The sequence below is a fragment of the Conger conger genome, chromosome 15 (assembly GCF_963514075.1).
Source record: "Conger conger chromosome 15, fConCon1.1, whole genome shotgun sequence".
NCBI lineage: Eukaryota > Metazoa > Chordata > Actinopteri > Anguilliformes > Congridae > Conger > Conger conger.
The window spans coordinates 31,848,894-31,874,018 of record NC_083774.1 but is presented as its reverse complement, the minus strand read 5'-3'; the positions used below and the strand labels follow the sequence as shown (position 1 = coordinate 31,874,018).

At 43.9% G+C, this 25,125-nt stretch overlaps 1 protein-coding gene across 3 annotated transcripts in view; it reads right to left on the bottom strand.

The window, feature by feature from the left end:
* Positions 1-520: 520 nt before the first annotated feature.
* Positions 521-25,125, bottom strand: part of mpped2a (metallophosphoesterase domain containing 2a) — a 62,855-nt gene continuing 38,250 nt past the window's right edge. For all 3 annotated transcript variants that reach the window (XM_061222043.1, XM_061222045.1, XM_061222044.1), the window contains exons 5-7: positions 5,695-5,810; positions 4,821-4,934; positions 521-1,578 (exon numbers count right to left, since the gene is read on the bottom strand). In XM_061222043.1, the coding sequence (XP_061078027.1) occupies positions 1,460-1,578; positions 4,821-4,934; positions 5,695-5,810 (349 nt within the window). In that variant the 3' untranslated portion in view covers positions 521-1,459. The remainder of the gene's footprint in view (positions 1,579-4,820; positions 4,935-5,694; positions 5,811-25,125) is intronic.

Genomic DNA, 25,125 nt, shown 5'->3' with positions numbered 1-25,125 from the left:
CTGCTCACTAGATTTTTTGTAGTTTTTTGCAGAATTCTTTGCGAAGTCTAGAAACTAGTCTGCATGAAAATCTCAGGAGATCAGCAGTTTCTGAGATACTCAAACCACCCAACAATCATTCCATGGTCAAAGTCACTTCCATCTCATTTTTTCCCCATTCTGATGATTGATGTGAACATTAACTGAAGATCCAGACCCATATCTACATGGTTGTATGCATTGCCACACAATTGGCTGATAATCGCATGAATAAGTAGGTGTAATAAAGTTAAAAGGTTCCTAATAAAGTGATCGATGAGTGAATATAAACCAGTGTAAATTTAAATACATTTTAGAAAACACAAAAAGGGTGTGTTAAGGAATTAAGCGTGATTCAAGTGTACGAGAAATCATGTGTGAAATGGGTATCTGACAATGTTTGACAACTGGACACAAATTAAATTTAGAGCCACAGCTGAATGCCATCATCAGCTGAATGACAATGGAGTGACAAAGCATTAAAAAAAAAAACAGACAGGTATTTAATTAAAAATCTTGCAATTTTATTTGCATATAAAGGCAGCTAAATATATATCACAATAAATTTAAAGAAAAAAAAGCAGTTCTAAACTTCTGTAAACAAAAAACAAAAAAACAAGTCTGAAAAAAAGCAATGGAGCAATTTACAAGAGCGAAGTTGAAGCGACTATTGGCAACATTTTTTGTGCTAGCAAGATTGCATTTACACAGAGTGCAAAATGAGAAAAAAGACAGAAACACAAATACAATAATATTCACAATTTAAAGGACAGCTGAACCTTGTTTAGGCAGACGTGTTGGGAAAACGTTAGTTTTCACTCTGCAAACATATCTTTAGAGGACATATTCTCAGCTCACATAAGGCAAGTTAAGTATATGTAAGCTACACCAAAATCATATAGAAAAACAAGAGTTCATTTCTGCAATCAGACACGACAAAAAAAAAGCACAGAGGTTAAATTATTACACTCCTGTGACGCACTGCAATTGATCAGGAGTGAGGTACGCACTCCGAGTAAAATCTGACATCGGTTTACTCTCAGAACCTGAATGAAAAGCGAGGGCCTGCCTACCATGGTTCTGAAAGCACACAATCCGTACACACTGAGAATCCGGGGCAAGGCAGTTTCCCCGTCGGCCAAAAGAAAGCTCAGCTGTCCAAGAAAATAAAGCAAGTACAAAATAACAACGGCATTTAATAGCAACGTATCCAGCAACTTCAAACAAAATATATAAGGAAATTATACAAATTCACAAAATTTGTTATCTTACAGATCAAACTCATTTTCAATAACGCGACCTCTCTTTACCTGCTACTCCAGCTAGGTCTTCGTTTCGGGTTCTCCTCTTTTTTTTTTTTTGTACCAGCAAGTTTACAAAAGACTAACATTTTTGAAAAGAAACATTTAGTAGACTGATGAACGGTTAAAAAAAGGGAGTTTCAGGAGCCCTGGGGGTTCGGGAGGTCGAAGATGATTGGAGGGTTGGTGGGCTGGAAGCTCACTGTACAGGTGGAGGCGTTGATGTACGTCGTGTACCCGTCTGTCATAATGCCGTACCCTGCAGAGACGACACAGACAAGACGCTGTCATGGCAGGAAGTCAAAACCACAGATAAAAAAGCGTGTACAGGTATTGCATTTGTATGCTTCATACGGATATTGTACTGGAGTGTGCTGTATGGATATTGTACGAATATTGTATCGGTGTGTGTTGTACTGATATTGTACTTATACTGTACTGGTTTGTGTTATTCTGACATTGTACTTATACTGTACTGGTTTGTGTTGTACTGATATTTAGCATAAGAACAGAAGACAAATCGACATGAACAGGCCATTCAACCCAACTTGTCATTTTTAATATATTTTTTTATGATTATAAAAAAAAGTTTTTAACCCCTTCAGGCCAGGGCCGTGGGGGGGGGGGGGGGGCTCACCTTCTCCACATACTACAAGAAATAAGGTAACGTCAGTGTCCTTTTCAAAACAAGTATACAGTGGACCAAATGCGTAATAGTTTCTAATTCTAAAAATGTGCTAACTCGGAGAAACGTTGATAGAATGTCCCATTGTTTACTTCTAATTTCTCTGGAGGAATTATCATTGTTGTCCGTTTCGCCGTTGTATACTTCTACAAATGTACTTGCACATAGAAATGCTATTATCTACGTTTTATACAGGCTCTCTCGAACACATTGAGACCAAGTGCAACCGTCTCTGAACAGTATTTGTAATTTAGTTGCAGAGAAAAGGAGTTACCCCCATCCGTGTGTGAGAAAATTCTGTATAACTACAGCTCATCAAAGAACCGACGATGGGCATGTTATCGAAGTAATGGCTAATAAGCATTTTAGCTAATGACATTTTGTTTCCAATGGTGTATAATTACTTAGGCTTGCATAAAACAACACAGAATTTTTTCGCCGGCGTAAAAGAAACTAGTATTTTCAATATGCACATGGAGTCCATTGTACTTTGGCAAAAACAGTTCTACAACAAAAAAACAAAAAATGTTGTGATGTCTACGTTTAAACTTCCTGGAAGAGTTCCAAGGAATCTGTTGTCTGAGTGAATAATATTGTGTTGACAACAAAATAGAGGGCATTTTCAGTTACGTGACCCAATTTTATATCGGTGAGCACCCTAAATACTTTCTCAGAATATTTTATTATATTATTCAGTATGCTTACTAATAAGCCAGCCTGCTTTTGAATAAATAACGTGAAATTATGGAATGTGTTTAACTGGATGGGGGTTGGGTATTTCACAAAAACTTCCAACAATGGACCTCAATGAATATATTAGTATACAAGATGGTATTATTGAAATTATTGGACTTATTTTTTATGATCTTCTTGACCTGTTGCTGTCTGAGGATAGCTGCAAGGAGAGGGATTTTGGGACAGAGAGGTTGGGAGGGTGACAGGAATGCACAAACTTTTTATCAGGATAAAATGTGTTGTATAGTTTAGTAAGCAAAATGCAGCATTTTACACCTCATAAGACCCATAATATCATTTAGTTTCCGTGAGTCCTTCTGCAGCCTACAAATGTCCTTTTTGGAAAACTGCCTAGATGTAGATTAGAAAAAACAATGCAGAATGCTCATATTTGGTGATATTTGAAAGGGGATTTGTCCAGTGTTGTGACTTGGCTCCACTGTGTTTCTAAGTGCACAAGCCACAGCTACAATAATCTGTATCCAGTCAAAAACCGAAAATCTTGTCAGTGAGAAAAGGCACTTCCACTCTCACAGTGTTTGAGCTTCTGTAACTTTGTTTCAGTCCTATCTGCAGTAATACTGACTCTTGGAAAACAAACCCCGAAGGGTTACCTTTCACAATTATGCGGGATTATGCCTGCAGTGAAAATAGTTCAAGAATAGTAACCATTTTATTTTTGGTATGTAATTCTTAAGCTTGTGTCAAGAAAAGGGGCAACACTTAAAGGGGTTAAATAGATGTACAGACAAAATAGGAGAAATGGGCAATATAAAAGCATCAACAAAAAATAAAAAATGTTATTTTGTACTAAGATTGTACTGGTATGCATTGTACTGCTATTGTTCTGGTGTGTATTGTACCGATGTATTCTGTGTCCTGATATTGTATAGATGTGTAATATATTGATATTGGGAGTGTGTTGTTCTGCTATTTTATTAGTATGCAGTGTGCTGAAATGCATTATACAACGGATAGGTCTGGTCCATTGTCTCTATTGGTCAGTTGGCATTCCAGCCGCGTCAATATCCACAATATATGCTCAACTACATGGAATCTTCACACATCTTTTAATATTCCTCCGTTATCTACTTTGTAACCAAAATTAACCTAACGTTGTCATCATTTTGCCACTAGTAGCCTACCAAAATAAAACAAAATGAGTGATTTGAAAGTGAGCTTTGACCTTCTTGGGGATTTGGAAAGAGTAGGATAGGAACTAAAAAAATACAAGTAAGACAATATCCCCAGATCGAAATACCAGCAAGACCACCAGACCTTGGCAAGCAAATGATGACTCATAACGACGCTATGAGTTATTTCATTAACTGCACATTATCTGACAGTGTCCAGATAAATGTCTACAATGAAGACAAATTGTGTGTCAGTGTCGTCAGGTGTAACGTAAACTAGCAAGCTAGCTAGTATTTCAATGCGCTGTGTATGATGTTGTTTTCTAGTATAGATGGTTGGCATATCATCATACTCAACACTTCACAACACTACTTTTAAGTCAATATCCATTACACACAGAAGGACTACAACATGTGGCCCCACCACAACAACATCCCAAAGCCATAAACATGAGAAAATACAAATATAATGCATACAAAGCCCATAGTAAATTAATCTGAACAAAAATACAATATGATAAATATAACTTCAACACGCACTCACGCACAAAAGATCCAACATATGCTACAAAGTGCCCCTTCTCTCTCAGGGAGCACAATTTTAATTTCCCTCCAGGCAAGTACATGCAGCTAATCCATCTGTAATGCATTAAGGCGAAGGTACCAGGGGCAGAGTGCTTCTGGTAGACGGGGCTCCGGCCATTCGTGCCTCCAGACAAGAAGCAGATGAGATTTTGATTTGAGTGGAGACGAGAGCAGTGCTCCATACGACCCCCATATGACCCCCCCCCTCACACCCTGCCCCATCTAGCCTCCATTTCACAACCGAGAAGGTAGCTGGGCGAGTGCGTGTGTGTGTGGCACACAAAACGGGAGTGTGCTGAAACAGGCCGTAAGCTGAAACAGGCTGAAATGCAGCAGGAGAGAAACCACAGTGCTCGCGCTCACCTTCGTGAATCCCCCCGAAGGCGTGGAGTTTGGGCCGGACCCTCCTCTGCACGGTGTTCAGCAGCTCCACACAGCCCACCCGCTGCAGCTCCTTGGGAACCCAGTCCCGAAAGCCTGGGGGAAGACACCAGTCGCCCACACCATCACTCTCTGTGCCCAAAACCCCTCTCCTGCCCCGTCTCTCTCGGCGAGAGCGGGTAACTCTGTGAGCCGTCGTGGCAGGCTCATCGACGTCCTGTGTAATCAGGCCACCGCCGCGGCTGCTGTTTCCACAGCACGGCCGTTACACAAGCGGAGAAGAGCGCACAAAACAAAACAAAGCAGAAAAACACGTAACCGTGGCTCGCTGGAGATTTTTTACACTGAAGAGTGCCCAAGTACCCAGTCATGTGACTTGCCTCAAATTAGGGCTGCAGCATGTGAGGAAAATATGCGATATGACATAACGTTGTTGAATATTGCGATGATGATATGAAATGCAATAAATAAACAAATATTGAAGTGCGCCCAGTTCTAATGTCTTTCTGCTTTAGGTACACTGGTAACATCGACCCCAGACAATGGCCTAATAGCCTATACCCACTGAGAGGAAAAAATGTAATACATTATTTCCAACATGCTTTTATTGAACAAAAGCACATGAAAAGCCAATCAATCAATCAATCAATTAACAGAACATCAACTGAAATAAATACTATTCATCGCAGTTCAAGCAGCGTGTTCATCCCGCATGTTCATATCGCGACGCCGATAAATACACGATACATCGTGCGGCCCAAGCTAAAATAAACAGCGTGTGGCAGTTTAAAATATGAATGTATGATGAGGGGGAGGGGGAGGGGGGACGGGGGGACGGGCTGCAGGGCGGGATTACCGAGCGGGGGCCCGTGGGTCAGCAGGATGTCGACGCCCTCGGGGACCTGGTTCCACTTGTCCAGCAGAGACTGACCCCGGGGCAGGTTGAAGCCCCACCCGTTGAACCAGGGCGTCCTGAGGGAGCAGACACAACATCGCATTAAAAACAAACAAACAAACACTCAAACACTCAAACAAACACACCGCCGGAGGGAGATGCAGTACACTGGGCATTTAGCAAATGCACTTGTCAAGAGTGACTCATACAGTTTTTGCTTATATACATATTATATACAGGCTCCAGAATTATTGCCACCTCCTGACGGGCAACTCAAAATGGCGGTATGTGAAAAATACTGTACTTTATTAATGTTTCAATGGAACAGGAAAGGATTCCATGCTGATATTGTTGCCAGAGATGGATGAAGGACTAAACCGGGGGTGCCAATAATTATGGAACCTTGATTAAAAAATAAAAAAAATAAAATATATTTTTTAGGCCTTTTTCAGCTTTATTGGACAGTATATAGTATAGAGAGACAGGAAGAATGGGAGTGAGAGAGAGGGGAAGACATGCGACAAATGTCGGACAGTCGGATTCGAACCGCCGACGTCGCGGCTCGCAATGAGCATGCGGTCAGTGCTCTACAGGCTGCGCCACCGAGACACCTGGGCGAGGTCCTTAACTGTTACACACACACCTCTTCTCATCGTTACTTCCTGAATTATCCATTTCCCTCACTGACACGAGCAGGCAAGGCTCTGCGGGAACATCGCCACGGCGACCAGGCAGGTAAAATGGAGTCTGCGCTGCAGAGCCAGGGCGGTGAACACACAGCCGCGAACACACAGCCGCGACCGCACCGGTCTTCGGCGAGTGCAACGTGCGGTCGACCAACCGCCGCACCGCTACAGCAGGCTCGCAGGCTCGCAAAGGCGCGACACAGAAATAATATATTCGGCCGAAATAGAGAAGCCGTGTGCGATGTGAACGAGAGGAGGACAAGACCAGTGAAGACTGACGGAGTAAACGGAGTGGTTACGCATGCCCAGGACGCGCACGACAGCGCGATGCCTCGTGCGTTTGGGGGACCGCGGCACAACGGGAGGAAAAACAGGGCCGAACGAGCGAGTCCGCAACGAGCAGAGAGGCGAGAGTGCGCGGGTAAACGGCAGTGCGCGGCACAGAAGGAGCTTCAGGGCCATTTCCAGTCATTTAGCCCCAGTGTTTGTACTGTATTTGACCAGGGGGAAATCAAGCCCAGAAACATCAATAGGGTTTGTTACAGTGAGGGATCGCCACGGCGTCAGCGGCCAATGATATCGAGCGCAGCAGAGGCAAGTTCCAGCACTAAAGAAAATAAAGAGGTCTGTGAGAAAACGGGGAAACGCAGAAACAGACCGGGAGAAAACGATCCAATGAATAACGTCCTAAGAAAGAATGACCTTTTCTTTAGCAAACATGTTCGCCAAACCAATTTATTCCTTAAAATGTTATTAATACCACTCTATTTTTTTTTTCTCTTCCTGTGGCTGAGATAAATACCCATGAATCCTACAGAGTGCGGTCTAAGCGGAAATAAATGAAGCTCGCTTAATAAGTTATGAGACCATGCAATAAATCAGATGGATTCATGTTCCCCGTAGAAAACGCCAGGAACTGGTCTTTGAATCCAGTAAAAATATGAACCCAGAAATCCATCCGTTCCAACAATGCCTCCATTGTGGAAACGGCTGTGTGAAATATACCGTTTCTTCGGCCGCGTTTGCGAGCCCCGATAAAGATTGATGATAGTCGAGTCCCATGAAGGAAACATTGTTTCCTGCGTGGGTCTAATTATACTGTACCCTGGCGAAGCGGCAAATTCCTCAAACCAGATTAGATATTGTGCAGCTCTTTTACCATCTGGACAAAGTTACGAATGCGTCTCCATGGCTGCGTACAGGGGGTAGCCATCTCCATTAGCTGTCAAATTAAAAGGATGTCTACAAAGAAAATGGGATTAAGTGGAAAGTGTCGAGTAAGCCGACTCACTTCCTGGAAAAGAGGGGTTTTAATGATTCTTTCACGGTGGCCAGAAACGGGTTCCATCCACAGTTGTGCAAGGTTTTTGTTATCAGACCGAACCCATTTACCCTCATATACAGAATGTCGATATTCAATTAAGTTTGCAAGTATCATTAAGGCAGTTTCCCCCCAACAGCAAAATGTCTTTCGGAGAGAAAGAAACGAGTGATTGTAAGATCCGGTTGGTGGGGGATACCGTGTTTTTGGCTTGCTTTAGTTAGCCAGTCTTATTGGCACATAGCCAGGAAGAAACGGTCTGAAAGCCTGGAGGTTCTTGAAACTGTGAGACAATATGGGCCATTTATTTTTGTCTCCCTGTCCCCAAGCTTTTTATACAGTTTGTTTTTAGCAAGCAAAGTCCCGTGCATCTCCCTATTCTGTTTGACCGCACCCTCGTAACCCTGGGACCTCATAAGGATCTGTGAAAGGATCCCAGCTTGAGTTTAACGGCCTACTTAAAGAACCACGAGAGAAGAAAAAAAAAAAAAAGCACCACAGCGTGCAGTTTACTGCCATCCTCCAGTTGAGGTTTTTGTGGAGAGGGCGAGACATCGAATAACTCAAACCAGAGATTAGTAACCAATGAAAGCAGAGGCTGTGGCCTGCAGGGCTTCGGGAGTGAAGACGTCAAGTGGACTTGGAGTAGGTAGATATGAGCAAACCTTCACATGAAGGTAAACTCAACGTGTAATTGTGGGAGCAGATTGAGTTGCTATTATACTGTACAAGCACACCTCTGACTCCTCATCTCCCCATTACACTGTAACAGCACACCTCTGACTCCTCATCTCTCCATTACACTGTAAAAGCACACCTCTGACTCCTCATCTCTCCATTACACTGTAACAGCACACCTCTGACTCCTCATCTCTCCATTACACTGTAAAAGCACACCTCTGACTCCTCATCTCTCCATTACACTGTAACAGCACACCTCTGACTCCTCATCTCTCCATTACACTGTAAAAGCACACCTCTGACTCCTCATCTCCCCATTACACTGTAAAAGCACACCTCTGACTCCTCATCTCTCCATTACACTAGAACAGCACACCTCTGACTCATCTCTCCATTACACTGGAACAGCACACCTCTGACTTATCTCCCCATTACAATAACAGCACATCTCTGACTCCTCATCACACCTCTCCAACAAGTACATAAAGGTTTTTGGGCTAAACCATTGTTACAAGATCATTGCAAATCCCTTCCTATCGTTGAAAAAGGCTCACTGACATTTTGAATCACCCTCTACCTGTGTTGATAGTCCTTAAATTCTGGTTTCAAAATACACAGTTGACCGACCGTCACTCTGTACCAAAACATTGCACAGCTGTACAATAATTCAAGCTCATTGGTTGAAAAATGGTTCCAATTGCCACAGCCAATGGCGTGGGGGCTTATTCTGACTATTCGCATGTAGCTGCCCAAATTGCACTCCAGACAAGCTATCACTGAAACTACTGCTTATTATCCAATTGAAGATTACTTAATGAGTTATAAACAATACCAGTTTGCTATCGGTAGCAAGAAGCAAATTAGCTACAGAATTTAGAAATATCCACCTGGGGGAGCTGCGGTGGCGCAACAGGCTAAGACGCAGCAGACTTGCGGTTGCAGTTTACTGCAGTTGCACACCGGGGACCGGGGTTCGATTCTCGGTCCTGCCAAAAGCCAGGTTTGGCCGGCTCACGTGGAGCAGCAATAATTGGCTCGCTGCTCCAGAGGGAGGGACTTGGCAGGGTTAGTAGATCGCCGCACAAAAACAAGCACCTTGGGCGCCTCGGAATCACGGTTACAGCTTGGGAGGCGAGGCGGCTTGAAGAAGGCGTGTCGCTCTCCCGTTGGCCGCCGAGGGACGGGGTGTGGGCGGTGTATCTAATACTGGCTCTAATTGAATCAGACGGGGTCCAATTGGCTACCAAATTGGGAGAAAAAGGGGAAAAAATTGGATAAAAAATTATTAAAAAAAAAAAAAAAAAAAAATATCCACCTGAGGCAATATGGACATAGTAGTGAGCGTTGCAAGCATTGTTGCACATGCGTTGAGTCTCAGGTGGATATTTGTCAATTTGGCAAGCTAACTAATAGCTAATTTGCTTGTTGCCACCGATAATGAAATGGTATTGTCTTATAACTAGATAAGTATTCTTCGCTTGGATAATAACCAATAGTATACAGAGTTTCAGTGATCCCTTGTCTGGAGTGCAATTTAGGCAGCTACACGTTCCTTTAATCTCTTTACGTGTTGAATCATGTGTGTTTAGCTAAACCTTTATTTGTCTCAAACTGTAACTGTAAAGTGAGAACTTCAAAAAGACAAAATATATAAAAAGGGTTGGGCAGCACACTAAAGTCAACATTTCATGATGTCACCTGTTAAGCAAACATTTTCTTACTAGAACACTACGAGAAGGCTCTGTCACATTTGTCACTGTGAACTTTCCAACCTTTTTTGGTTTGAGGGTGTTTGTTGCTGCAATTCCTCTCTTGACCGTAAGGAGTCCGAAATTACCTATCGTACCTTTAACACTTAACAAGTACTTAACATGTGATTGACAAGTACTTAACACGCAATTAACATGTACTTAACACGTGGCAAAAAGAGACCAAAAGAGGGTGGTCTGATTGGTATTTTCTCTTTCATTAGCTTTAGAGTCAGGGTATATAAGAGCAATCAGCAGGAAAGAGCATTTCTCTGATGAAGGCAATATGCTGAGATTCCAGAGGCTTTGGGGCAACTGCTGCTGCTACAGCAACATAGAAGTATAAATGTTTAAAAGGAAATATTGTACAGTATCTAGGTCAAAGGTCGAACTCTGAAGATCGAGGTTAGATATCAAGGTAGCGTCAGAACTTGAATGCTCTATGGAATCTCATGTTTAAATATTTTCCGAGTCTTTCATTCACCTTACATATACTGGGAAAGCAAAAAAAATATATTATAATAATAATAATAATAATAATAATAATAATAATAATAATCGAGGCAGAGCCCCCCTCTTTCTGACATTTCTCAAGGCTTAAAAGGCTGGCAGTACAGACTGAATTGTATCCATTCTCCTAATAGCCTGAGTGGTGAACAAATAGAAAAACAAGGGAAATTCTATTTAAAAAAACAATACTTTAGAAAATATAGTAATTTTTGTCATCCAAGAAATCCAGTATTATAAAAAAGAAAAGAAAACATTTTTTTTTTTTTCATCCTGAGATCCTGCGGTAAATTCACAGAACATGCGCTGTCATGACGACCGCTGCAAATTGATTTGTCCTGTTATAACCTGCCTCCTTTCTCTGTAATTAACGGTGATTGTCTGTGTGACAACTTTATTACAGCAGCAAACATTTAATGGACACACAAAGAAAATAGAGCACCTTATAAAACCAACAAAAACCCGAGCATGACAGAGGGGCCTCCTGACTCCACTCTGCACCCAAAATGCTTTTCTCTATAGCTTACGGTTTCCCAGGCACGTGTGAACACATACATGCACGCACGCACACGCACACACACACACACGCGCATAGTCTCTCTCGCGCGCACACGCGCACACACACACATACACACACACACACAGCCTCTCACACATGCGCGCACACACACACACACACACACAGTCTCTCTCTCTCACACACACACACAGTCTCTCACACGCACAGTCTCACACACAGTCTCACACACGCACAGTCTCACACACGCACACGCAGTCTCTCACACACACGCACAGTCTCTCACACGCACACAGTCACACACGCAGTCTCTCACAAACACACACATACACACACACAGTCTCTCACACACGCACACACACACACAGTCTCACACACACACACACACACACACACAGTCTCTCTCACACACACACACACACACACACACACAGTCTCTCACACACACACACACACACACACACAGTCTCACACACGCACACAGTCTCTCTCACACACACACACAGTCCCTCACACGCACACACGGTCTCTCACACACACACACAGTCTCTCACACACACACACATACACACACACAGTCTCTCACACACGCACACACACACACAGTCTCTCACACACACACACAGTCTCACACACACACACACACACACACAGTCTCTCTCACACACACACACACACACACACACACACACAGTCTCACACACGCACACAGTCTCTCTCACACACACACACAGTCCCTCACACGCACACACGGTCTCTCACACACACACACAGTCTCTCACACGCACACAGTCTCACACAGTCTCTCTCTCTCACACACACACACACACACACACACACACACACACACACACACACGCACACAGTCTCACACACACACACACACACACACACACAGTCTCACACACGCACACACACACAGTCTCACACACGCACGCACACAGTCTCACACACGCACAGTCTCTCACACGCACAGTCTCTCACACGCACAGTCTCTCACACGCACAGTCTCTCACACGCAGTCTCACACACGCACAGTCTCTCACACGCACAGTCTCACACACACGCACGCACGCACACAGTCTCACACTCACACACACACACACACACACACTGGATGCACCTGCTCCGTTTCAAATTACCCAATAGCTTCTCCACAACATGAAAGGGAGAGAGAGAGAAAGAGAACCTTTGAAGGCAAGAGTTCAGCCCATTACATGAGCCGGCGATTCATTTTGGCCTCACCTCCTTGTCATGGCAGTGCAGAGGTCATCTAAAGAGGGGGCTAATTGATCAAGCTGTCAGGACCAATGAGGAGGAGCATGTTAATAGGACTTTTATTTGGCCCTTGGGAGAGGCCGGCTGACAGGGCCCAGTATATACGGCTGAGGCTGGGGCCTTTATTAACAGGAGGCAAGTGGTGTCTGCGGCCCGACACACTGCTGATCACCAAGGCCGGCGCAAACTTTGGGCAGGGAGGGGGGCGGCCGCACACTTGGGGCTGATGCGGCTCTAATAACTGGAGCCAGATGACGGATGGAGCCCTGAACACATTAATCTCGCCACAATAACAGCCAGCGAGAGGTGCAGGGCGGGGGGCGGGGGGGGCGCAGGGTTAGGGACTCCATTTTGAGAGGGCCCTAAACTGTGAAAGCTACCTCAGGGGGATGGAAAAGAACGAGTCTCTCTTTCTCTCGCTCCTGCAGGTCGTGAGCGGTGGGGGGTGGGGGTGGGGTCGTGCAAAGAGGCTGGCTCCGTTCTGGACAGGGTGGCACACACGGTCCCGGAGAAAGAGCCGGAAACAGCCCAGCCGAGGGCGGCCGTTTGAATTTCACGCATTTATTCCAAGTTCACTAGAAGATTCCACCTAAAATGTAGATTCCACCCGATACAGTGGGGTCCAAAAGTCTGAGACTACATTGAAAATCTGTGAGTCATTTTTCATGCAATAGTGGAAATAAACTGATTGTTTTTCATATTTCAAAATCCTAGAACTAACTAAAGTTACTTCAAAGCTGTGCAAGAGCTACTTGAAGACCAAAGAAGAGCAAGCAGTGCTGCACAATCATCTGACCTCAATCCCACTGAACCTTTACGGGGGAACTTGAAGAATGACAAAAGCACATATGCAGTAACATCACAAAATGCTCTGGAGCATTGTCAAATAACTGTGGGATAACATGAATCATCAGGGTTTTGTACAATTTTCCATGCCAGCTTGAGTGCACATTGCCATTAAAGTAAAAAGGGGAAATGCCAATACTAAGAAATTTTGAAATTCATGTACAAGATTCAACTTTTCACTCAAATTCTTATGCTGATAATATAGCGCTGTGACATCCTTCAGTGCTGTGACATCCTTTCACACTGTGCTGTGACATCCTTTACCGCTGTGACATCCTTTCAGACTGCACTGTGACATCCTTCAGCGCTGTGACATCCTTTCACACTGTGCTGTGACATCCTTCAGCGCTCTGAGATCCTTTCACACTGTGCTGGGACATCCTTTCACACTGTGCTGGGACATCCTTTCACACTGTGCTGGGACATCCTTTCACACTGTGCTGGGACATCCTTTCACACTGTGCTGGGACATCCTTTCACACTGTGCTGGGACATCCTTTCACACTGTGCTGGGACATCCTTTCACACTGTGCTGGGACAGTAGGCTCGAGATGCAAACTGCATTCAGGACCGAGATAATCACCACTAGTGCTACAAGTATGAAAACTGGGCAAAGCAATCATAGTTTGCCGACAGACAGCAATGAATATTTATATAAATAAAAAGGTCAATTAGCACAATGTTTGAAATAGTGTTTCTATGCAGTGCGGTCAGATACGCCGAGACCTTTCCGTATGCTATTCTACATACTTTTTTCCGAGTTGAATTGTGCAGGTCTCGGTAAGGCTAGGGTAAAAACTGTCCGTAATCCTGCCGCTAATTCGCACTGACAGCTTCGATATGGGCAGCTGTTACCCTCAGCCTCAGGGCACTTTTACCCCACCTCACCCTGAAAGGCCGACTGAGCAGAAATACATTTATGCTGTACTTGAAGAAAAAAGAAACGAACCCCACTCGGACACCACGTTCAGTTTGGTCTAAACACCAACCACACACACACACACACACCAATCCTCATCCAGGGGCAGGGGCTGGGGGTCGTGTTCAACCAGGTCTGGTCTTAAAAGTGCAGAGGTGGGGGGCGGGAGGGGGGATTGGTAGGGGAGGGAGAATGAGTGAAGAACGCCCCCGCCCCCCCCATTCATTCATTTCTCATGATGGGAATGGGTGTGTAATTTGTAAATGGCATTGGGGGGGGGGTTGGGGGTCTTTGAAACGCAGACCCGGCAGGAAGGCCCGGGGAAACCGGATCTGGCCGGGTCCTGCCCCCCCGCGCTGCTCGCTGCTATGAAAGGCCGGCCTCATGATCCGCCCCGCTAACCCCATCCCCGAATCCGTTTGACCTGGAGCGGGGGGGTGTAGGGTTACCGCTCACCCCCCTCCGCAGGGAACAATGGGACGGAAGTAAAGAGGGGTTGACAAGTTAATTTCTCTGGGAAATAATTGAATTCACTGGAGTGACACGGTTTGGCCTCAGACATAAAATACTAACAACCCCCCCCCCGCCAAATCAACGCCCCATCAAACATGTACATCTAAGTAGACGGTATTATTTTCCTTTAGGTTCTTTCGCCATCGCTATAACCAGACGCTGAAAGTTGAAAGCATTAGGTCATCTTTGAAACTTAAGTAGTCCAACCATTTATAAACTTCCCCCAATGGCAGGGATAAAAGAAACCTTTTTTTTGCCTTGTGTTGTCATTGTCGACACAAGGTCGGAGATTTCTGGGTCAGTACTGTAATTGACAAGGCTTTGTGCACAAGCTCAAAAAAGAAGCCGTAATTCTTTCAGCAGCTCCTGTCCCCAAGCATCTGGAACAAGCCACTGAGTGCAACGGCCGCCCCTCAGACCCTGGCAACGGATCAACTACCCAACCTGAGGTTTCAGACACAGCAAAGGCACCGAAACCCGAAATATCTCAAACGCACAGAGATATCCGTCAAAAGGGGAACAGCGGTATAATTATTTAATTTTTCTTTGGGTATTGAAACACGGTTTTATACAATTCGAGAAACACAAGTTTACATTCCCACAACAGAACCTCTCAACCTTATACTTGGACAAACACACAGAAAAAATAAATTCAATTGAAATCCATTTTACATGCAACAAGTTAAATGTTATCGATCAGAACATTTGTGTGAATTTGACAAAAGAAAGCAAAGTTCACATCTGGCTACTTTATGTTACAGTGCACCATCGCAAGCCCATCACGTCAGCCAAAAAGGGCTCAGGAAAACAATTTAGCCTAAACCATTTATCTAAAAGAACAAAACATAAGAATAAATATTTCTGGAAATAAACCCTATTAAGAGGAGAAGTTTATTAGGAGAATAATCTATATATAGTTTATATAGATTCTTTTCTAAAAATTCACCTGAAAACAAGCAGAAAAATGCAATTATCTTTGTCTGACGAAATACAAATATTGTGAAAATAGGTTTTTGCAGTAGAATACCTGTGATTAAGTGCAGAGACAAGTTGTGAAGGTTGTAACACCGCAGAAACGTTAAGGTGAAAAAGCCAGAGTGTGCCCAGGGTTCACGAACAGAGATCAGAACCAACAGGGCCAAATGCAACACCAGAACCAAACTTTTCACATTTACAATGGAAATTTCAGGAGTTCAGCTTTGGAATTAAGCCTTCTCAATCCCTTACTAATAACTTTTTAAAAGAATTTCATCTTTTTTTTTTTTTCTCAACGAAACAGATACCAGCTATTTGACGGGGCATAATGTTCAGGAAACACACTGAACAAATATTTTAGTCTTATATAGATTTTTTTTCTCAACATTTTCCAATGTAATAAGAACATTTCAGTTGTCAAGCAAACGTTAACTTAAAACAAGCCAATATTTTCTACTTAAGAAAGAAAAAGAACTGACAGCAAGTTCTTCTACTTCGACGGCACAATGCAGGTACTGGAGTTAAAGCTGGAGAATTCTCTCACCCTTTAGTTAGCCAATGAGAGCGCTTTTCCAGTCCTTGGCTGGGCTATTTTGCTATTTTAATGGTCTAGGCCTGAGGAAGGAGCTGATAAAACAGCACGGCACTGTGGGTGTTTCTTGTGCGGTTGCTGTCTGAGTGTGATTGATGGCTGAATAAATAGAGTAGAGTGCCCGTGTTTCAGCCCTGGCCCAGGCTATACGCGGGAGTGCCATCGTTCACCGGAGCGAGCGAGCGTTTCGGGGGCCGGCCTGCACCTCCCGCCAGGCCCTCAGGAGGGGCAGTAGGCCAGGGCGGGCCACACTATCACCTTTGGGTCAGCCACTTCCCCTCCACCCGCCATTAAACAGCACAACACAGCGCCCCTCCTACCATGCAGCCCCGAAGTGGCTCTCTTTGCCAGGACGAAATCCCACTATAACTGGGGCAGAGGAGGGAGAATAGAGGGACGACAACAACAACAACAACAAAAAATCTATATTTTGAAACCCACCAGGAGGTACAGAAATGAATACATTTAGGGGAAAAATGGTTAATGGGCCTCCCAACAAACTGGCTGAATGACACGTTCTTGTCGACGGAACACAAAAATGGCGGACTGCCGCGATCTTTTCAGAAACAAAGTGCTCAACTGGGGGCCAGGCAGAACAGCAAAATGGCCTCGTGTTCAGCAGATGTTACATCCCCCCCCCCCCCGAAATGAATGGTTGCTGCAGGCTAACGTGCTAACGCTGCTGCAGGCTAACGTGCTAACGGTACCTCGCAGCTCTCTGTGGAGCTTTGCAGTCGCTGTCATGCTGCCAACACAACTTGTGCCGATATTCACAACACCTCCATTATTTTCACCAAAAGCTAATTCCCATGCAAGAGACACTTCGGTAAGTTGGCTTTGCAGATGCAAGCATCTTTCTTCACAGTAATGATAGTATAGCCATAAATTTAGAACAATACTGAATTATATATGGGCAACAGAGTGTTATTTCTGTTGTGAATACAGCGCTCATAAAACCATAAACTGTTTATGAATAATTTATGAATGACACTTAACATTAATTATTCTATAAAATATAAATCCAAACTCCGAACTACCATCTAGGGTGTCCATGCAGAATTACACACATATTACAGTATTATTCAGGTATTATTATATTGTGCATGTGGAAAATATCAGTATTGAGTGTATATTGCATAGGCACGCATGTTTAAATGTGTATGTATGCATGTAACTCACGTTACATAGTCTGCACTTTAACTTCATGCTTTTATTCAAACACTGGAGGGCAAAGACCAAACAAATCGTGTGACTCTCCCACAAATTTTGAATTGAACTATGCACAGACGTGTGTGTGACTGTGTGTGTGTATGTGTATGTGCATGTTTGCAGATGTGTGAGTATTATTAATAATGTTAATATTAATAAAATATTAGTAATATATGTCTGCAGAACTGCTGCTCACTGGATTTGTTTTTGTTTTTTTGCACCATTCTTGGCAAAGTCTAGAAACTAGTCTGCGTGAAAATCCCAGGAGATCAGCAGTTTCTAAGACACTCAAACCACCCTGTTTGCCACCAACAATCATTCCATGGTCGAAGTCAAAGTCACATATTTTCCCCATTTTGATGATTGATGTGAACATTAACTGAAGCTCCTGACTGTATCTACATGATTGTATCCATTACACTGCTGCCGCACAATTGGCTGATTAGTTAATCACATGAATAACTAGATGTTATAAAGTAAAAATGTTCCTAATAAAGTGCTTGTGAGTATGTATGTATGTATATATATATATATATATATATATATATATATATATATATATATATATATATATATATATATATATACATACACACACACACACACACACACCGTAACATTACATGACTTAATAATCGCATCGAAATAAGGACTTCACTTGTTTATTAATAACGCTAGCTTGATGACATTCTGTTCATGACGACGTGGTCGTTTAGCTAACTTCGCTAGCTAGTCAAACAGGCGTTCACACAGATACTTCCTTTGTGACATTTACTTCCTTTGTGACTGGCCGACAGTAACTTCCCGTTCTATCGGAAGTCTCGAAGTCTCCCCCAATTCATAATTCAAGTGCTCAGTCCCCCCATCCCACACGCCATCGGCCAGGCCAGCCCTCAGAACTCTGACCCTTCCGCTGACCTGTACAGAGCACAACGGGACGGGGGAAAACACGCGACCCTCTCCCGAAAGCTCTGCCCCGGCGCATTACTGATGAAGCGGCCCCCGTCGCTAATGCAGCCGACCCTGCTAAAAGGTTACTCTCCGTTATTAAAATATGTATCTGCTGGCGCTGGGATCCGCTCCCCGGAGGAAGGGCGGACAAGAGAACAGGGGAAACGGAATAGAAGGCATGCTGGGTACAGGGGTCACTGGTTAGTCAAACGGGGGGGGGGTAGAGGAATGAAGGGGAAATTTTGGGAACTGCCACCCCTGACCACACCCTCCTGTCTGCTGGGACAGAGGTGGACACACATACCCCACGCTGTGCACCATGCGTCGTAAGTGATTTTGTCTCAGGGTGCGGTTATGGTTATTAGCCCCCCCGTGGGATTCTGGGTCAGACAGCTTGCCTCGTGTCTCTCGTTGGCCTCCTGCCATTTGATGAAACCCGCGCCCGTCTGCGAGGAGCGTTCGGTTCCGCGGGGCCGCCCAGGGAAGCCCCGCCCGCTCCCCGTCCTCCCGCTAACCTGCGAATCCGCTAATCTCCGCCACATCGCAGCAAGGGCCTGACCCCACATCAAACACTCGCCTGTGCGTGTGCGTGTGCGTGTGTGTGTGTGTGCGTGCGCGTGGCATGTGTGTGTATATGCGTGTTTGTGTGTGTGCGTGTTTGTGAGTGTGTGTGGCCATGAGTGTGTGACCGTTAATAACCCCGTGTCACGTAACAAACTGCTTAACATTCATCTGCAAACGGGGGCCAGAGCTGTTTACTGCACAGGTCATTAAATTTATGTTGCGCCCGAGCGCTCATTAGAGCAGTTTAGCTCTGCGTCCTAATAAGCTGGATCATCTCGGCTGTAATGCGGTGCTGTGCTACTGTAACACACACACCTGCACCTAGTGCTACTGTAACACACACACCTGCACCTAGTGCTACTGTAACACACACACCTGCACCTAGTGCTACTGTAACACACACACCTGCACCTAGTGCTACTGTAACACACATACCTGCATCTAGTGCTACTGTAACACACATACCTGCACCTAGTGCTACTGTAACACACATACCTGCATCTAGTGCTACTGTAACACACACACCTGCACCTAGTGCTACTGTAACACACATACCTGCATCTAGTGCTACTGTAACACACATACCTGCATCTAGTGCTACTGTAACACACACACCTGCACCTAGTGCTACTGTAACACACATACCTCCACCTAGTGCTACTGTAACACACACACCTGCACCTAGTGCTACTGTAACACACACACCTGCACCTAGTGCTACTGTAACACACACACCTGCACCTAGTGCTACTGTAACACACACACCTGCACCTAGTGCTACTGTAACACACACACCTGCACCTAGTACTACTGTAACACACATACCTGCACCTAGTGCTACTGTAACACATACCTGCGCTACTAACTGTGGGTTCACCTTGTCTTTTTCGGCTTTTTCTGATTTCATTTTATTTTCTGTAATCAAACAATTCATATGTAGTCAAAACAAAAACTCAGAGCTTTTATAAAAGGTTTTTAAAAAAAATACATTTTGGTTTAATTCACAGTGGTTGGTTTGGTGCAACCGTAACAAACAGATGTGCACTCAGTGCGACTAACACACACATGCCTTTTCTGCTTGTTCAGAACAGAATTGACAGATGGTCAATGATGCGACATAAAATATATGAAGAGTTTTGGGCTTGGTTTACTGCCCTTTATAGTAAATTCTGCTATATTTTCATTGCATTATTTTTTCAAAATCATCTTCACTTGGAATGGAATGGAATAAAAAGTTTCCACATATCACAAAAAGTTGTATTTACTGACCACCCTTCACATTTTAATAACACATTAATTTGCTTGGATGCACTGAAACTTTCCAAGAACATCGGCTGGAGATATCTGAAAACTTGCCACAGTTTTGCATACTTTTGCGGTTTTGTTTTCTTTTAACACTCCAGGTAATCTCATACAGCCCCGGTCAGAAGAGTGGTCTATTTATTATTATGTTACTTTACTTTATTTCATGAAATGCAAAATTCTCCGTAACATTTACTTTTTTGTGGGAAAATTAACGCCTTTTCTACTGACAAAAAAAATACACACCTCGGACCAAACCTATATTCACATATTGAGGGTGCCAAAGCTTTTGCTTTGTCCTGTTCATATACAACAATGTATTTTAGTTCAAATTCTTTCATTTGAATGGCTTTTTACTGATCAAGATGTATGTAATAGCAGTTCCATTGCAAAGGATTAAAAAAGGTAAATATCATGTTTGTTTAGATGTTAAGAGTATAGCTATTCTTATTACAATGTTAGTTAAAGGTGCAATTGGCAATTTTGGATTTCTAACGGTCAAGAGAGGAATCGCAGCAACAAACACCTTCAAACCACAACACTGTTTATCTCTCCCTCTTCTCTGTGAACAAGCTGTTGTTAAAACGGCATTGGCTGTGGCAATTATAACCAAATTTCAACCAATGAGCGAGCTTGAGTTATTGTACAGCTATACGATGATATACGGCCAGTCAACTGTATATTTTGAAACTCGTATTTAAGGACTATAAACATCGGCAGAGGGTGAGTCAACATGTCAGTGAGCCTTTTTCAATGATAGGAAGGGATTTACAATGGTCTTGTAACAATGTTTTAACACAAAAATCTTAACAATTGTACCTTTAATGAGTCACTTGATCGCATCAGTAATTGGTGTGAAAAGGCTGTGTGCTACTGAACATTGGCAACTATAATATTAATGTAAATATAATATCCATAGGTTATGATTCAATAAAACAACCCTGGTTGGCCTGAGTGGCAGTCGAGGCAGAGTAAGAATTTCTTATATGTTCATTTTAGGGGCATTGCCTCAAACTAAATTCCGATTACTTGATCTGATTGTTGGTGGCAGACAGTGGTTTGAGTATCTCAGAAACGGCTGATCTCCTGGGATTTTCACGCACACTAGTCTCCAGAGTTGGTAATAAATGTTAATGCATATTACAATACCACCCACTTTGCTGAAGGGAAATATTTAAAAATATTGTTGAGCCAAAATAAAATTTGACACAAAAGACAGGTACTTTGGGGAGACTATACACTTTCTGAAAACTCTATTTAGCCCTTTAGACTATTTTTAAGTCTAAAGGGTTTGATATGCATGTAATGTAGGAGGCTGGGCTGAACATAAAACTGCAATTCTGAAAATAGTTATATCTTCGTGAGGAGATACCAACATAATGGTTGTGACACCATTGCGTTATGCGTAGTGCACAATTGTTTGACAATCTACTTCAATAAAATTTTATCATAACATTTGTTGTCATCTCAAATGACTATCAGTTTTGACATTAAGAAAACCATCTGAAATGGTTTTGAATGTTTTCAATATGGCTGCCAAATAGCTTTGACTTCAACGGTAAATGGGACAAATAAATCGATTTTTAAGCATTTTCTTTTTGTTAGCCAAAATTTTATCAGATTTCAAAATGGTCACAATCGACTGTTTGAGACATAAAAAGAATACACCTGAGGTTTGCACACAGCCTATATGGCACACAATAACGCTACACAGAAGTTAACAGTGGAAAAAATTAAACAAAATAATTCTTTTGTATTTACATATATTTAGTAAATATCAGGTCATATGCTGTATAATTCAACTGAATGTCTCTGGAGAACCTAACATGGTCAAATAATCAGGTGTGAGAAATATTTTGACATTAAATCATTTCCCGTGTCAATGCTATTATAAAGACACAAAAGTAATTTAACTGCAAGCTCGTTAATTATGACTACAAACGACTTTTCAAGGTTCCTGAGTCCTGACACATTGCTTCTCTCCCTATTCACAGTTGACAAGCACAAAGAAATGGCTATTACTTAATAATAAAATGCGGCAAATGTAAAAATTATGAAATCAACGTGCCATTTAGGCTCTACAGAAACCAGCATTTAAAATTGAATACATTTAAAATATATATATTTTTAAAAAGCTATATTCCCAGAAATCTTAAATGTTAACTAAACTGCCATTCTGCATCCCTCATAACAGGATAAGATAAGACTACAAATCCCTGGCTGCAGCACAGCATTCTGGGTAGGGAAACAACTGAATGACACCAGCTGAAATGAATGAGTGAAACGTGTCCAGGCCTTACAGAGGCTCTCCAGGCCCAGGCTGGTCCACTGTGGATGGCAGCCCCACACAGCCCCTGGGGTTGGTCCACTGTGGATGGCAGCCCCACACAGCCTGCGGGGTTGGTCCACTGTGGATGGCAGCCCCACACAGCCTGCGGGGTTGGTCCACTGTGGATGGCAGCCCCACCCAGCCTGCGGGGTTGGTCCACTGTGGATGGCAGCCCCACCCAGCCTGCGGGGTTGGTCCACTGTGGATGGCAGCCCCACCCAGCCTGCGGGGTTGGTCCACTGTGGATGGCAGCCCCACCCAGCCTGTGGGGTTGGTCCACTGTGGATGGCAGCCCCACCCAGCCTGCGGGGTTGGTCCACTGTGGATGGCAGCCCCACCCAGCCTGCGGGGTTGGTCCACTGTGGATGGCAGCCCCACCCAGCCTGCGGGGTTGGTCCACTGTGGATGGCAGCCCCACACAGCCTGCGGGGTTGGTCCACTGTGGATGGCAGCCCCACACAGCCCCCGGGGTTGGTCCACTGTGGATGGCAGCCTCACACAGCCTGCGGGGTTGGTCCACTGTGGATGGCAGCCCCACACAGCCCCCGGGGTTGGTCCACTGTGGATGGCAGCCCCACACAGCCCCCGGGGTTGGTCCACTGTGGATGGCAGCCCCACACAGCCCCCGGGGTTGGTCCACTGTGGATGGCAGCCCCACACAGCCCCCGGGGTTGGTCCACTGTGGATGGCAGCCCCACACAGCCCCCGGGGTTGGTCCACTGTGGATGGCAGCCCCACACAGCCTGCTATGACTGCGGTTAGAGCACCGGGCGAGAGAACTGGAGACCAGAGGAGCCCTGACATACTGCTGCTCCTCCAGGGTCAAAGGTCACCCTGCAATCACCGACAATGTGCAGGTAACGTCTGGGAAAGGCTCAGAGAGAGCTGCCCCAGAGGAACACACACGCACGCGCACGCACGCACGCACGCACGCACACACACGCCAATCCTTCTCCAACAGCCAGCCGTGCACTGCATTCTCTGCACTATTTCAGTTATAATTAAAATATATTTCAATAAAATGTTCAAAATAAAGTCACAGGTACAGATAAAGGTACAGTTTATGCTAATGCTAAAGATGAACTTAATGGAGGAAAGCAAATTGTGTTTTTCTTTTTTGTACAGGAGCCAATTTAACAGTGGTCAGCGAGGTAAGCTACTTGGGGAGCAAAGGTTAAACCCCTTTGTGGGGGGAAAAGGCCTTGGGCATTGTTCTCTCTTTCCTTTGGGAAGCAGTCAGCCTGCTCCTCTCTGATTTCCAGTGAACTTAACACCTCAGCACATATGGTGCACTTAACCAAGGGCCTCGATGCAACAATATTCTCGGAGCACGTACATGCAATTAAATAGAAGCACGTTTTAGAAAGAACATCGACAGTGACAAGCAAGCAGCTCATCATCTTAAATACAATGAAAGATGAGCTGAACAGAAACAAACAATTACTGTTCAGTGAGAGAGAAAGAGAGCGAGGGAGAGAGAAAGGGAGAGAGAGAGACTAACTTTTAAGGTCTCTTTTATTGCACAGAACGAGAAAAGAAAATGAGACCTACATGTTAAAGCAATAAATAATATCCACTCACACACGCAGCCAGAGAAAGGATATAAAATATAATTAAATGAAATATCAAACAAAACGAGAGAGAGGGTAGGTTCTCATGACGACCATCTTTTACCACTATGATCCATGTACCTCTCACCCCTCTAACAGGGACAGGGGGGAAGCTCTTGCTGAAGGCACGGAAGCTCCCCTCTACACCGACCCCAACCCGAATGGCCAATCAAAAACTCCAGACGTATCCAGACCATAATGCAATACAGTATGGAACACATTTGTTGGCTAATTGGCTTCAAGTCATCAAGGGTCTGAGGTATCAAATGAGACTCCATCCACCGTGCTGCTGCCAGATATGCAGTAGATACAAAAATAATTGTTTCTCCGGAATATTTTTCAGTTCAGTTTGACAGGAAAATTTGCCAGGAGAAACAATTATTTTCATATCGATTGCATATCTAGCAGCAGCATGGAGGATGGAGGCTCATTTGATACCTCAGACCCTTGATGACTTAAAGCCATTTAGCAAACAAATGTGTCCCATACTGTATCTGCATAATTTACAGCGGAATCTAGTCCCACCCCAAATTCCCATAGACATCCATTCAAATGCAAAGAGTTTTAGTATCACTTGTAGGACAACCTGAAAATAATATATCCAGGCTCTGATGATGTTGATCGGTCACAGACATTAGGAAGTCACAGCTTGCAAAGGATATGCAACAAAATACTAAACATGACTACTTTTATTTACATAACATTACTGTGTCCCAAACATTATGGTGACCATGTATGAACACTGCCGTAATTTCTATATGGCGAAACCAAAATATATAAAAATGCCCTTTATTAAATCTGGCAATGTGCACTTTAACCACATGCACAATTTTTTTATTTTTTT